Below are 16,783 nucleotides of genomic sequence, written 5' to 3'. Positions count from 1 at the left end.
CAGTTAATATCTTATAAAAGTAAAAATTTTAATCAGTATTCTAATTTTTTATATTTTCAATGGTTGTAGCAACTGCTGAGTTATTTCCTAAATTTAATTTGATGAAAAACAGATTTTCAAATATTTTTAATATATATTCCACTTATCACAAAGGCTTATTTGAAAGATTTTTAAGCATGACATTAATATTATGAGGGGGGAATCAATGTTTTTTTCTTAACTGTTTTGATATGAAAATACGAGATGAAGCAATGAAATATATTCATTCCTACCTTAAAAAGCAGCAAAAATATGGAAATAATATTTGGTTATTCATTCCAAGCCCACACTTTTATTTTTGAAGAAATGTGTTCCTGATTACCTCATTTGCTTTATAATTATTCTGAATAATTTCAAAATATACTAATGATTTTTTTTTTACTGTGTTTTATGAGTGGAAATATTACCCTTTAAGTTTTAGTCCGAGTTGAAGCTATCTCATCAAATGTTATTTACATGATTCATTTGAAATGGGATGTATTTGTCTTTACTTTTAAATAAAAAAAAAAGTATTTTCAAATGTTCATGACTTGCTTATCTAAGTCAGAAACAATGTTTAACATACTGGACTAAAGTAATGGTTTTGATTTTGGGATTTAATTGAGATAACTAAATATATAGAAATATTAAAATAAAGGGAAAAATTCTTCAGTAATTTTTTTTTTAATTCTGTGGAATAAGCATAAGAAAAAATTTACTTTTTAAAGAAATTCAACTAACATATTCCACAGTTTTCCATCCCCTTATAATGGCACCCTGGTCAGTCCACCTTGGTTATGCCGCTGACCATGATGATCTCCATTTCTGAAAAGGGGACAAAACACAACCTGATGTGTTTACACTTGCAAATATGTTAATGCAATTCTTTCTTTCTTAGCTTCTTCCTTCTTAAATTAGCTATTTTATTTATTTTTGCAGGTACATATAAGTTTCTCTATGACTGGTGGCAGTTCTGAATCCAACAAGCCCACTTCTATTCATTCTGACTTTTTGAATTTGCTTTTACAAAGTGTTGGTGTTACTCTTACAGAAATTCAAGATGTTATTTTTAAGTAAGCATTATTGTTGTTGTTTGTTTGGTTTTGGTTTTGATTATTTTTTTTTAATCCTTACATTATACTTTTTTCTTTCAGATTAGATTATTTTGAAAGAAGATATGTTTTCATGTCACAAAACCAATTGGTATCTGAAGCTACTTCACATTATGTTAGCCAGGTAAGTAGAAATTGCCCTTTTTCCTCCCTCCTGAAATATTTTGTAGGCAACTTCATTTAGAGTTGACAATTCATAGTTTACAAATCCATCCATATTTTTTTCAATTTTTGATTTAAAAAAAAGGCATGTATATATAGGTTTTTGAAATATTGTAAATTCATTATTTTTAACTTCACAATGGCAAAAAAAAAAAAAAAAAAAAAAAAATCTTAATGTGATGCATAGAAAATTGGATATTTTTGAAAACAGTGTAGTAAATATCATAATTAGCATAAATTTATGTAAACTCTTAGCAAAATGTTAAATTTTGTTGGCATATGTTATTTCAATTCTCATGGTAATCGATTGGATTTTTGAGGAAGTTTTAATCTATTAAATTAGAATTTTCTATTTTTGTGGTAATTTATGCTGAATACTAACTCTAACTGTTGTATTTCAGGCTGTTAAGCAACTTTACATGTTGGTGCTTGGTTTAGATGTCATTGGTAATCCAGTAGGTCTTCTTCTTGGATTAGGAGAAGGTGTCACTGATTTATTTTATGAACCATTTCAAGGTGCCATTCAAGGGCCTGAAGAATTTGCTGAAGGACTTGCTTTGGGGGTGAAATCATTGTTTGGCCATGCGATTGGTAATATTATTCAATCTGTCAAATCAATAATAATTTTACTGGGGAAAAATCTTTTAGTTAGAAACTGATAGTTTTATTCAGAACTTAAGAGTTAAAAATTAGAAATCTGAAAGCTTTTGAAAACTAACTGAATTACAGCTTAATTATTCTTATGTGTACTTTTATGATTATTCTTATTTTTTATTCGTCTTGATAAAAAAATAGTATTATAATAAATAATAAGGTAATAGATTTGAAGTAACAAAATTTGTTATAATTCAAATATTTTTACTTTATCATTGACATATTCATCCCAACAAAATGTTATATAGGGATAATTTTGGCATCTTAAAATTCTTGATATATTTCTGAAAATTATCTCCAATCCACTTTCTTTATTTTAATGTTTGTCTAGAATCCTTCTCTGAAAATTCTTCAATTCTCCAACATGAAAATTTTAAGCTGAAAGCTGCATCCTGCAAGGGGGAAGGGGTAATTAGGAACTTCCTATGTAATACTTTCTTCTGTTACTAAAAAATGTTTGGAATATAAGGGAAAAACACAATGAATAGGTTCTTATTCTAAATGTAGATTATAAAACAAAAAGTTTTTTCCTCCCATAATGGGCCATGTCTTCATTTGAAGCACCACAGTCTAAAGCAATTGATTTGTAAGAAAATCTTCAAAAATAATTACATGCATTTCTTATGGCAGTAATAATTGTGAATATTTTAGGCTCATAAGCATTTTTATTTATATTCTAAAAAATTAAGATACTAAAAGTAGACAGTTTTTTTATGGGAGATATAGAAAATAAATCTGATATGCAAGTAATGAAAATTAAAAATCATAACAATTTTATATAAATCCTAACTGAAAATTAAAATTAATTAGCTGTTGGGCAAAAAAAAAAAAAAAATATTTAAATTAATATAATTTAAAATTTAAAATGAAAAATTTAATAAAATTTTTTTATTATTATTTTGATTGAAATAGTTCTAAGCAGATAGCAGTGTCTATTTACCTCACACATAAAAGGAAGTTGTGTGTTTTAAACATTGGACATTTTTCTGCAAGAAATTGCATTTTTCATTCACAGATATTGATAAGCAGATGGTGTTCCTATATAAGGATATCTTTGGGACAACCATTTTTGATACATTCAAAAATGAATTTGAATCTTATATAAGATTATGAATTTATACCTTAAAGATATTGGGGAAATATGATTGATTGATGTTGTTAGAATTGAAATCTTTAAAAACATTAAAAAATTTCCATATTATTATTAAAAGATCGTTATTTTAGCTATAAAATTAATTCCATAAAGGAAGCCATATTCCATTGTTTTGCTATCTACAGTTTGAAAAATAACAAGATGTTACTTTTCCAGCAATCTTTTAAATTTCAAAATTGGGAAATTGTTTTTTAAAAAAATTTAGGAGTGTTTTTTATGACCATCGCATCAGAAAGGCTTTAATAGTATGATCAAGCATTACCATACATGAAAATGATATCTTTGGAAAAGTTTTAAGTTATTTTAGCTTATCAATCTTTCAAGATTTTCCTATAATGCTTCTCTTTACCAGTTGTCAACACTCTGATCTCTTAAATTGTTTGTCAGAAAGCTCAACATAGCATAGAAACATAAACATTAATTTGCATGACAAGCCTAGATTTTTATTATCCATTTGTCTACATGAACTGATTATACAAGCCAACTGATAACCCATTCTTGCATGATCTTTTTTTTTTATGGTTAAATGATGCTTCTATACTTTGCTAGTAAATTCTGATAAGTGTTCTCTGATTTTTGTGACAGCTTTTAACTTATTGTATACAAGTTGCCCACTAAATTTCTAGAGATATGCTTATTTTTAAATTTAGAAAAATATGCTAATGAAAATATTTATTTTAGTAAAAGAATTTTTTTTCAGTCCTAAACTGCCATATATAAATATAGAAAAATTGTCATATATAAATATTTGACATAAAAAAATTTCTAATCACACATAATGTTGGCCACTTTTTTTGGACAGAAGTTGCATCATCAATTTAATAAAGAAGGTACAAGAAAATGAACATCTAAGATTTTTATTAGAATTTCAAGCATGACAATGAATTTCTTTGTTTGCATTTGTGTACTTTCTAAGATAAATGACATATATGAGTAATAAGAACCATTAGGATATGTTGACGATTTATGTTGCATTAATCGTAATTCCTGCTTAGTTGCAGATGAATATATATATCACTTCATGAATTCTTAGCATCTTTTTGGGAAGAGTGTTTACAAACTAAATGATCTTTATTCTCTTGGACAAGAAAGAGGAGGATAAGATATCATACATGTGATGCAGAAATTTACATTTTGCCTTATTTTTCAAGTATGTTAGCTTATGAACACTCAGTTCAAAATTCAATGTTCCAAAACCAACAGTATGAAGAATATATTGCAAGAAGTGATGTCCATATGGTTTACAAATGCACTCATGTCCATAAATTAAGGATAATTCAGAGTCAGGCGGAAATCGAACTCTAAAATACATATATCACAAGTAAAATGACAACACAAAAATCATATGCAGATTGCAGGAAGCCACCAGATGACACCGATAGTACGTCACAATGACGAGAGTATTGTGACATATTGAAGGAATACAGGCAAAGAAGTAAAATTGTTCGCAAACGTTTTATAAGCCTTTCAGTGCAATATATCACACAAAGGATGCATTTGGATGATTTTTTACATGGTAGAATTATCGGCCATCTGGATTGTGGGTGTACCCAGCTGAAAGTGTCCGAGGAACTTGGATTCATCCAGGCTTTGGCAACAATTCCAAAATGATGGCAATGTGAGTAGACGATTACAGCACAGGTTGGTCGCGAGTTACAATGCCGAATGAAGACCGGTATTGGGCAATTACTGCCAAAAGAAACAGGTCAGACCTGTCTTGTCAGCTCTCTTCAACCACTGGTATGACAGTTTCAAGGCAGACCGTGTACAGACGCTTAGGGCAAATTGGTCTATATGCTCATAGGCCTAACTGCAACTCATTGTCATCTGCTGTTAGCCTGAAGTAGAGAGCACACATTGTGGACACCGCCACAGTGGGCTTGTGTGAAGTTTTCCGACGAGTCCAGGTTTAGCTTGCAGTCTGATTCTTGCTGGACTTTCATATGGAAAACGCTAGGTACCCATTACCACCAAGAGAACATCATTGAACGACACCGTTACGGCGGTGCAGGATTGTTTGTTTGGAGAGGAATTATTCTGGGTTCCAGAACCGACCTGCATGTTCAAATTGGAACCATGACAGGCAAAATCTAAATTGACGTCATTCTGGAACAACACATACGTTTGTTTTGGGGCACCATGGGCACAGAATTTGTGTTTATGGATGACAACGCCTATCCTCACCGTGCAAACATCGTAAACGAATGCCTTTGATCAGAGGATATCACCCCATATGGACTGGCCAGCATTCTCATTGGACTTAAATCCAGTGGAACATACTTGGCTGACAAGTTGCAGCCCATCAACCACCTCCTACATGTCTACCGGAACTTCATTGCTTGATGAGTAGTGTAATATTTCCCAAGATCAAATCGATAATTTGATATTCAGCATGCCTAGGCGTTGTAGGGACTGTATTACATTGTCTGGGAGACATACTATGTATTAACCATGATATCCCAACCATGTAATATTGGTTTTTGTAAATAGTTTTTTTTATTTATTTGCTCCAGTGAGCAAAAAAAATCGCAATTTTTATTAATGATAACATATAGCATCTTTTTCTCTTTACCTTTTGTTTAATAAATAGACTACAAATAAATCACATTTGTTTTGCTTCTGGCTCTTTCTTTTTCTGAACATGACATGAGTGTATATGATTGACGTCTAGAATTTTACACTTAAGTTCTATCTTTGGTAAAAACAAATTCTTCTTTTCTAAGAATGTAATTTGGACAGACATTAGTTGCTACAATCGAAATAGAAAGAATAACCTTCAAAATGATCACTATTGGAACAGTAATTTCATACAAGGAGTCAGTGACAATTTTATAGGAGTTCATTGTCAGTGACAAAACTAGAAATACTATATATTTCTAGTTTTAGAAACTCTTTGCTTGGTCCCTTATATACAATAGTATGCTTTATAATGATCACTTTTTTTCTTTCTTTCCAATTAATTTTTATTGGATTTGTCAGTACACTTTGCTGATGAATGTAAAAAAATCTGTCGCAAATGATATGCACAAATATTGTTAAAAGAATGCACTTTTGTATAGATGTTAAAGGCAACAAATTTTTAAATGCCTAATGTAATGTATTATTTGAACATTTTTCAAAATTTTAATGAAAATAATGCATTTTCTGATTTTCCTCTTTTAATAATCTTTTATCATATGTATATTATGCCTAGAAATGACTATAAAAGTCTCATTCTGACATAGAGCATAAAAAATGTTGCATTAAATACATTAAATAAATGTTAAAAATATCTTTTAATATCTCAGAAAATTTTACATTTGGAAGCATAAAACGTAGCATGTGTGAAGATGATAGTAAAAATATTAACATTTTTTTGCTCTGCTAGCCATACAAAAATTTAATTTTTTTAAACTTCTTACTATCCCTCTATACTGCATTCTATTTTCATACATTTGGATACTTAGTTTAATGAAATTTTGCAACTGGAAATGTACCTTAATTGCAGTAATTAAAGAAATGTTTGTCCCACTTTTTTGAAAAATTCTGTAAATATCCCCTGCAAATCTCATATTTATATATTTAAAAAAAAAAAAATCTGTTTTCTTTAATTGATCTCTTATAACAAAAAATTATAATTATAAAGGTTTTTATATATATTGAAATAAAATTGTTAAATGTTATAGTTATTTAATTTGTTTCTTAAAGGCTTTTGCTATGAAAATAAACAAAATCATATCTAATATAATTGCTGTATATATGAAATTTTGAAACTTATATTTCTTTTTTTAATTAAATAGGTGGAGCAGCAGGGGCAGCATCTCGAATTACAGGCACATTGGGTAAAGGTATTGCTGCTTTAACAATGGATAAAGATTATCAGAAGAAGCGACGACAAAACATCAGTCGAAGGCCACAAGATTTTGCTCACGGTATTGCTGAAAGTGGAAAAGGTTTATTTATGGTGTGTGTTTAATTTTTTTCTAGATTTACATTAGTACATATCGAATCTTACTGGTCCCCCCCCCCTTTTCTTTTTACTATATACAGTTGAAAAATAAAAAGATTTGTAATTTTTATTTTTGTTCAATTTTTCTATTTTTAATTTCTTTTTATTTTCTCCGTGCATTATATGAATATGAATGGTTTTCCCTTTTTAAGTCTTCCAAAGAGACTTCCTTTCCTCATTAGAAGAAAAACCGTCTTGCCATTGCTTTTTTTGCGAGTATAAATGATTATGGCCTAAGGCATTTCTCTCAAGAAAATTAAAATTAATTACTGGTAGGCAAATTAATAATATATAAAATTTAAGATATATGTTCTTGTAATTTAAGCTGATTTGAAAGTTTCTTATATACTACTACCTCATTAAGTCAAATTATTCATATTTCAGATATTTAAAAAAAATTATATATATGCTTTATGTTTTTTGTTCATTTGTTTGCTTGTCACCATAATGCAGATAATTTTAACTTTTCAACTATATTTTTTTAACTACTTATAAAAGAAATTTTCATGTATAATGAAAAATAGCTTTAAAAATTGTGTTTATGATTTTCTTCAAAGAAAGAGTATTATTTATTTAACCCTTTAAATTTTCTTGCTACATTTTATTTCTAAAAATTCTAGTTCCAAAATTAGTAATCTTATGTTACCTTCCCTTAATTTGCCAAAACAATTTAATTTTTTGCTAAAAATATTTCTTTAAAAAATACTGAAATTACTCTTTCCCATTGTTATTTCATATTATGTCATTTTTTTAAATACTTTGCTGAAGAATGCTTTTGCTTTATAGGGTGTGTTTGATGGTGTTACTGGAATTGTTACCAAACCTATTGAAGGAGCTCGAGAGGGTGGAGTTGGTGGTTTCTTTAAAGGTGTTGGCAAAGGTTTGATTGGATTTGTAGTACGGCCTACTGCAGGTGTTGTGGATTTTGCCAGTGGTTCATTAGATGCTGTTAAAAGGTATGAATTGTGTTTAAAAATAAATAAATTGTAGCTAGTTGATTTGAATATTTTAACCGTTTTCTAATATGTTTTATTTTTATGGATTACTTTGTACAAGAATGTCAGGTCTGAAATAAATGAATTATTTATCATGTAATATGTTGTCTTGAATTATTTTATCTAAAATTTGGCTGCATTGAAAATTTTGTTTCCTTTCTCTTTGCAATATTTGGGAGTTGTTTCAAATATATGCAGCTGAATATTACTGTTTCTTGCTTATGTAGAATATATGTTAACATATATGCATTTTTTGATAGTTAAAATGAACTTTTTATTTTTATATTGAAATATTTTATCTTATTATACACTTTAGATGCAGAAAATTATTTAACATTAAATAAGATTTAAAGAAAGAATAGTTAAATTGGAATTTTAAAAAATGTTAACTTATAAATAGATTGTGTTTTTCTAATTTGAGATAAAATAATATTGATATTATGATGTGAGATATGTTACGAAATTTATCTGCAGTTGATATTCTTGACTTAAAGTAATATATATTGTATGCTAATATATATTTAATAGGAAAATTTAAAATTGCATTCTATATTAAAAAGATTTTTTTTTAAATTTTATGTTAGGGCTACTCAAGTTTCAGATGAAGTTAAACGTCTTCGTGTACCTCGTTTCATAAAACCTGATGGCATTATTCGCGCATATGTAAGAAGGGAAGCTGAAGGAAATAAGCTTTTGCAGGTTTGTAAAATTATATTAATTAAAAAATTTTGTGTTTATCTTTAGCATTGTTATGATATTTTCTTGATATTCTCTAGTATTCAAAATGGCTAACAGTAGGAATTAAATTATTTTGTAATTTCTTTCAAATGCTCTTTATTTGTTCATTGAATTTTTAAACTATGTTAATAAATCTACAGATTTAATTTGTTTTCTAATTAAGCATTTTATTCCTTCATTGTACTAGATATAATTTTTTATAAAAGCAGTGACTTATTTCAAAGAATTAAATGAACCTTTGCTTAAGCAGGGCAGTAGTGTTTTTAATTTTCTGCTAGATTTAATTGGGATTGACACCTTAAATAAATAAATATTATTTCTTAAATATTTGGTTATGTTTTAGGTATTTATTTTAGGGTTTTAGATAAAATGATTAAAAAAATTTGTTTGAATTCTTACATGGGCACAAAGTTATTTTAATCTATATCTATATCTATACTTATAATAAAGCTCAATGTGTGTGTGTGTGTGTTGGCGCTCTACAGGCCAGACCGGTTGACATACAGCTACCAAATTTGGTACATGTATACCTTGGAGGTTGGGAATGTGCACCTGGGGTTTCTTTTTTCGAATTTTTAATTAGAATTTTAATTATTAATTAAAAACTAACTTTCCCGCCAAAAAAACTTCCATTTTCCCCACCGCCAACTTTTTCGCCAAAAAATTCTTTCATTATCCCCAGCGCCAAACGAGAAAGGCTTCAGTTTTTTTTTCTCCCAACAGTAATGAGGCTAGGGTTAAAATGTTTCGGCGGATTATTTCAATCGGTTCTGTTTATTTTCTTAATGTTTGATGCATTTAAAATGAAACATTGTTAATGAATCAATCTTTCAGATTCATTCTGAAGTACTTTTGAATTAAAATAAAACAGAATAAAGGAAATTAAAAATTTCTAATCCGCATAGCGTTACCCCAACTGGTGTAGAAAAAATCACGTATTTGCGTTACGTAACCGGCGAAGAAAATTCACGCATGCGCATTCTGTTCTGATTGTTGCCATGACAACGTTATCAATGGATGATTTAAATTATTTTTGGGTTAGTTGCATGCTTTTGTAAGTAAATTTTATTTATGTTAGTTATATATTTTTTTGTATATGCTTATAGTTTTAAGTACAACGTTTTTTAAGTAGTTTTTTTAAAACCTGTTTTCAACCGTTTATTTTAAACGATTCGTTTTATTTTCTTAGTGTTTGATGCATTTAAATTTAAACATTCTTAATAAATCGATCTGCTCATAATGAATCTAAGAAAATTTTGTTGACCAACTCTTGAGATATTATATAAATTTAAAAAGATATTCTTTAGTGCCCATAAAGTTTAAACGCTGAGTGACTCTATTTTCAGTAATCAGATTATAAAAAAATGCTTTGTTTCAGTAAAAAATATTATTATATTAATTGAAGATAAATTCTTTCCACTTTAATTTAAAGCATAAATTCTACGGGTGCTAACAGAAAATGAGAGAGATACATATTACGTTATGACTGAAGGCCTTTATAATATTATGAATGAATTATATGATAATCAAAATTTGAAGTTTTAAAATATTTTGATGAAGAAGCTATTAAAGTAGAAATTGCATAAAATATTTAATTATTAAAATTTTAACGAGCATTAAGATTGGCGAACCGGCTGGTCGCCAAAGGTGGCTAGTATCAAATAATTGTAAATTTATTATCAAATAATTTTTCAACCTTGCATCATTATCAAATAATTTTTCAGCTTTGCGTCGTTTTTATTCTATAATTGTAGTTTTATTATTATTTAGCCTTAAAATGGGAAAATTTTAATTATGATATATTGGTATCCATTACATGCATGTAATTTCATTTATAATGATTTGCATTTTATTCATAAATTAATTAATAGATTTTATCATACATATTTCTTTTATTTTTAAGAGGCAGTTAATGTATAATTTTTACAAATAATCATTGCGACATTCATTTGGAAAAGTTATATTCATTTTTTAATAGTTCTGTGAAAAAAAGCTTTTAAACAAAGCATAAGGTAGCAGAATTATTTTTGAAAAATAAAATTGTAAGGCTGAAGTGCTTAAATATGGGGGGGGGGGAATAAAAAGATTGAATAATGAAAGAAATAGAAAAGAAAGTGAAGAAATTGCAACTAATCTAAAATTGTATTAATCTTCTGAAATCTGTAAATTAAAATAATTTACTGAATATGTTAATATTCCTACTATGTGTTGTAATTTCTTTTCTATTTTTAGGAAGTAGAAAAAGGAAAATATTCAAACACAGATGTATACCTCGCACATGTGGCAGTTGGAGATGAAAAATTGTTTCTTTTGGTGACAAATAAGTAAGGCTAATATTATAAAGAAATTGATTCTTTAACAAAAACATGCATTGAATACTATGTATTTAAAACTGAAAATCGCTAATTAAATTGGTACTTATAATTTTTCAGAATTTTGTGCTGTTCATCTGAATTTGAACATCAATAGTTTTAAAAATAACAATTTATTAAATTTTAATCAGTATCAGAGTTTTAATAATGATTCAATTCAAAGAAATGTCTTAACTTCTACCCTCAGAATGCAATGAAAACAATAGAAAGTTCTGATGTTGTATTGTTACTTTTGGAAGTTTTTAGAAAATGGAACTGATTGTGTGAACTACTACTGATTGTGTAAATTATTTTTTTACACTCACAGGGTGCAAAACAACTAATTCAATAAAAGAAATTTTACTATGGAATAGATCCTTTATTTATAGCAATTATTATTTGAATATTAAATTTAACTATAGATTTTTACTGAATAAATTGTGTTCTATTTAATATTGGCATGGGCAGAATTCTTTGAGCTTTGAAATTAATGTACCTTTCTGAAAAAGATGCTATTGATGTTAAAGGCAAAATAACAGTGTGTAAAAACTTGTCTAAAATTTATAATTTGTGTGTTTTACATTTTGCTTGTATTCTAATCGCATACTATGTGTTTGCAGATATTGATTCTTTTAAATTTATAATTTAAAAGAAATCATATAAAGAATTTATAAGAGAATTTTTATTTTGTTTTGTTTGAATATAATTTTTTGTTTTATATGAAATATTTATTGTTATGATATGATATACTCTTTTGCTTACTTTAGCCGAGTTATGTATATTGAGAAGGGTGAAATATTTGGTCAGTGGAATACAGTATGGGAATATCGCTTTGAAGAGTTGAAAGAACCTCCTACAGCTACAGAAAAAGGATTAAGAATTATGCTGCAGGTATGTATTTAGTATTAATTTTTCTAATTGTTTTTAAATAATAAATTGTAAAATCCTCTGTTTGAAAGTAAGATTTTGAATTGCAGAAATAATTATAAATATTTGTCAGATTTTTTCAAAAATAAATAAAAACTTGCTTAGAAGGTTTCAACCATTTTATTTGTTTTAATTAGGAAAGTATAATGGAATTTATATTAAACTATGATATCAAATTAGTGATTACTTTCAAAATTAGCTTCCTTGTTAATTAAGAAAATACTGAATTGAAATTTTTTAAATAAAACTTGAGGGATTGCTTGATCATCATTAAAGTCAATGGCTGAATTTAATGAAGTATACTACTTTCTTATGTTAAATATGTTACATAACAAAAATAAGAAGTAATCGATCTTTGTTTTTATCTTGGATTATTCTTGTTTTTTTTTTTTTTTTTTTCTTTATAGTAATTAATTATATATAACATTTCTTTTAGACTCCCCACCGCAAAGGTATGTTTAGTAAATCTGTAGCAGGGAAACTTGTCCATATAACAGATATAGAGGTTTGCAAGGTATGGTAAATTTTAATAGTGGTTAGAATTTGAAATTTTTAATTTGTGTGTGTTAGATACATCCTCTGATTTGAATGAATAAACATGATCTGATCAATGAAAATAAAATAATAACCTTATTTCTGTAATGTTCAGTTAGTTACTGTGCATATGGAATACAAAATTATCTGGACAGTCTGTGACAAAAATTTGCATCTACATAGCATAAGCCTACTATATAATAAAATGAGAGAGAAAATAATAATATCCCAGAAGCTGTCTTGTAAATGTTCATTGATGAGGGAAGTTATAATTACATACTTAAAAAATAAGTTTGTCATATATTAAAGAAAGCAACATACTTTTTAGAATGTATTGATTGTATGATATTAGCTATTACAGCAGTATGCAAAACTGGAAGTAAAATCACCTATTCAAAGCACAACAATGGATGAAAAATAGTTAGGAGAAACAGTTGCTGAAACACATATAGTTTGAAATCTGAAAATAAAAGTAATTTTGTTTAAAAGTAGCATTCTAAATGAAAGGGCATATGTGGGATCGATTTCCACCTTTGATTATCACAAAGAAATTCCATGCTGCAAGCAGTTATGACTGAGTGACAATTCATGAATGTTAATAACTTCTCATAGTTTTGTAGACCATCATCAGTGATCTACAGAATAGAACTTCAGAATTCATCCTAATTCAAATTGGCATATAATCTGGCGAATGGTCTCTTTGTCAACTGTTAATCGTGGAGATGGTTTCCTATTGATATAGATTTTAATTATCTTGCATTGATAAATAATAATTTATTATTTTGCAATGATAAATCAATCACCCATACTTTGCTAAGACTTTATTCATTGTAAAGATACTTTTTTTTAAAAAAAATATTAGTTCTCTTATTCACATTGCATGCTTTGGTGAAATAGATAATCTCCTCTAACTGTCTCAATTTCTTGACTTGAAGGTAATTGAGCACTGTTAGTGTATCTAGATAAAAAGTTTTAGGATTGAATTTTGCTTTCAGCAATACTTGCAAAGTTATCGATTATGAAGCAGTAAGAATAAATTCCCTTAATAAATTCAATTCTCTCAATACATCCATCCCATGCTACATAAATGTTTCATAAGATAAGTAGCTGACTAATCCTCTTTTAATAATGATTTTCTCTCATTTGTTAGTTTTTATTTTATATTATTCTATTTTATATTTTTTGTTTACATGAATACATTTTTGTAGTGTAAATTATAATATTTTTAAATGCTTAGATAGTAAATTAAAAAGCTAAATTATCTGTAGAGCTTGATGTATTATGTTTTTTATTTTCTTTAGTATTAAAATAATATGGAAGTAAAATGTTTGTCAGCGAAAAAACCTTTGATCTTGTATCTTGCTTTCTTAATGTATTATTACAACTTGAATTGCATTTAACATAATGAAATATTTTCAGATCAATTTTATAATTTTCGTTTTATAAATTTCAGTGGGTTGCTGATAAAATAACGGATGCTATGAAGAAATAGAAGTAAGTTAATTTAATTTGTTCTTGATAAGTTATAAAAAATTTGTTCCCTTCTTATTTCAGGCAGTCTTTTCTAAAAAATATTGCAATCTTATAAAATATTTGAATTTTATTTTGTATTAACAAGAAGCATCATTATTATCTTTTTTTTCTTCTTTTTTTTTAATTCTAAGATTTTTTTCTTTTTTTAATTTGTGTCAAAAATTCTTTATAAAGTGGGTTATTGCTGTTGAATTTTTTCTCTTAACTATCAGAATATGACATTAAATACACTATACATTCATAAGAGGGTGTGTGTGTGTGTGAGAGAGAGAGCTATCTTATTTTTTTTCTCAGGCTGCCATATGTGATCATATAATTTACAATACTAAAATTTACTACTTTCTATTTTTGTATATGTTGATTCAAACTATTCTTTCTAGGTATCAAAAGCACCAACCATATAAAGTTTTGCTTGATAACAGAAAATTAAAGAATGGAGGAGCTGTTTATGAAGTGGAGAAAGGGTTTGTGTGTTATCTCCAAGGAAATGAGTTACTTTTGATGAAGTTCCTGCCATCTTGTTCATAATTGCTTACAACTTCAAATTTGAGCTTCTGTTAGGACAAGCTAATAATGAATCATTTTATATTCTTTAAAATTTAAACCAGTGTTTGCTCTGATCAACATGTTTCTTTCAAACATACTTTTACTTTTGCAGTTTGACTTCATGGACAAATTACTGTTTTCATTTATATCTAGTAAAACATTTTAAAAATGTTTTATTTCATTTTCATTTATTAAATAATTTTCTTTACTAATTTAAGATTTTGTTTATATGTATCTGTCAATTTAATATGGCATTTTTGGTGCATTCATTTAAAGTTGCTCTAAATCTAGTCCTTTTTAAATCAGTATTTCAATATTCTTGTGTTTTATTTTTTAAAAAGTGTGATATATTGAGTACTTAAAGTATTTGTTTCAATTGATGTTAATTTTGTGTATTTCAGTCGAGTGATATAACTATGTTAAATGTAAATATAAAATGTTCTTCTCTTATCTGTGTATTTGCGAGAAAAAAAATATAATATTGGATTGAATGTGCCATAATGTCATTTATTTCCATGTTGGTGTGTTTTCATGTTCTTTCAATTTGTCTCATTTTTTTTCCCCTGTTTGTTTTATAATGGTGTTGTGGTGATTTTACTGTTTTATGGCTTGCATATGTCTGCACAAATATTTTAGCTGGATGTTTGTATGGACTCGGGGTGTGCTACTATATTTTATAATCGTGCATAGGAATTTTTGGAAACTGCCTTTGATGCTGTAGTAATGCAGAGATTATAATCATCTTGTTTTTTACAAAAGACTTTTTAAATATTGCCATTCCTTGTTTCTGCTTAAATAAAAAAGTTTCTGATTTGTTAATTATTATATAAATGCATTTTGATATACTTAATTTGAAGAAATGGTATATCTTCAGTGCAACTGTTTATACTAATACTTAAAAGCCTCAGAAATAGATTTTTGTTCATTTGTTATTCTGTGATAAAATTTTTCATATGTTATCAGTTGCTTTATATACTGATTTTTTTATGACTTTGTATCATATTTAATCTGTTATAATTCAATTGTATATATTATGTTTTTGTTACACATGATTGCATGTTATACGTATAAATTTTTATTTATGAAAGTTAACTTTTTATCTAAGGATCCTTCTAATCTATTTCCAGATATTAATTTCCAAAAAGTGAAATTTAAGGAATATAGGGAATGTAAAAATGGGTTATATTTTAATCCAGTACTGCTTCCTTTCTCCTTAAATTATTTATTTACAAATTTATACACCTTTCTCACATGAAAATAAAAAAGAATGAACCATAAATTGATTCATCACATGTTGAACTATAGTAGATATTTATAATTGTATTGTTAAAATTGTATTATTTTGGTATAAAGGGTCCAATTTTATATTTTTGCTATAGTCTACTAGATAACATGCAGTTGCTCAGAAATATGAAAATTGTATCTTTTTGTGTAAAACTCATTCATGTTATCCATCATGGATAAATGAACTGCACTTGATAATTCATAGTATTTTTATACTCTGCCTCAGCGGTAAAATTCTTTCCTCAAATTAGATGATTTTAGAATGTCGCAAAGATCTTATTCATTTAATAAAATAATTATGGTACAAAGGTGTCATTAAAATAAGTGTTCAAATACTGTGTGATAGATGTTTGTTTCATCCTAATGAAGCAATATGGTTGAAAAAACTATTGTAGATGCTTTTGTCTTTGTTTGTAACAGTGGATTGTAATATTTTCTTGCAAGAGATTTATTTTTTGCTTTCAGTAGTTGAAGATGTGATGAGCTTTTGAAATAAAATAAATTAAGTTTTTCTCCTTGTCCTTTTTTCTTTCTGTCTGGACATATATTGATTTTTATGAAAAAGTTGTTTCTTAAATGTGGCATAGGATTTTTTGTCTTGAGATTATCGTTTGAAGTATGATTTTATGTCAAATTTCATTTTAAGCTAATGATGTGATTTAAATTGCAGCTAATATTATATATTTTCATTCTTGCAGAATTAATCCTTTCTAAAGTAATGAAAAAATATAATTCCCATAAAAAAATATTCTTTCTACTTTTACACTGTCTACTTTTTTACAGTTATT

General features: G+C 27.3%; 1 protein-coding gene across 7 annotated transcripts in view; it reads left to right on the top strand.

Annotated features, from left to right (window-relative positions):
- LOC129977637 (intermembrane lipid transfer protein Vps13-like) overlaps nucleotides 1-16,506 on the top strand; it is a 123,223-nt gene extending 106,717 nt beyond the window's left edge. For all 7 annotated transcript variants that reach the window (XM_056090576.1, XM_056090575.1, XM_056090579.1 and 4 more), the window contains 11 exons: nucleotides 958-1,091; nucleotides 1,173-1,254; nucleotides 1,694-1,883; nucleotides 6,879-7,042; nucleotides 7,874-8,043; nucleotides 8,667-8,781; nucleotides 11,053-11,144; nucleotides 11,939-12,062; nucleotides 12,535-12,612; nucleotides 14,086-14,126; nucleotides 14,546-16,506. In XM_056090576.1, the coding sequence (XP_055946551.1) occupies nucleotides 958-1,091; nucleotides 1,173-1,254; nucleotides 1,694-1,883; nucleotides 6,879-7,042; nucleotides 7,874-8,043; nucleotides 8,667-8,781; nucleotides 11,053-11,144; nucleotides 11,939-12,062; nucleotides 12,535-12,612; nucleotides 14,086-14,124 (1,188 nt within the window). In that variant the 3' untranslated portion in view covers nucleotides 14,125-14,126; nucleotides 14,546-16,506. The remainder of the gene's footprint in view (nucleotides 1-957; nucleotides 1,092-1,172; nucleotides 1,255-1,693; nucleotides 1,884-6,878; nucleotides 7,043-7,873; nucleotides 8,044-8,666; nucleotides 8,782-11,052; nucleotides 11,145-11,938; nucleotides 12,063-12,534; nucleotides 12,613-14,085; nucleotides 14,127-14,545) is intronic.
- Nucleotides 16,507-16,783: the final 277 nt, after the last annotated feature.

Source organism: Argiope bruennichi, chromosome 1, assembly GCF_947563725.1.
Source record: "Argiope bruennichi chromosome 1, qqArgBrue1.1, whole genome shotgun sequence".
NCBI classification, from domain to species: Eukaryota; Metazoa; Arthropoda; class Arachnida; order Araneae; family Araneidae; genus Argiope; species Argiope bruennichi.
The sequence above is the reverse complement of the archived record's forward strand: the minus strand, read 5'-3'. Positions and strand labels throughout refer to the sequence as shown.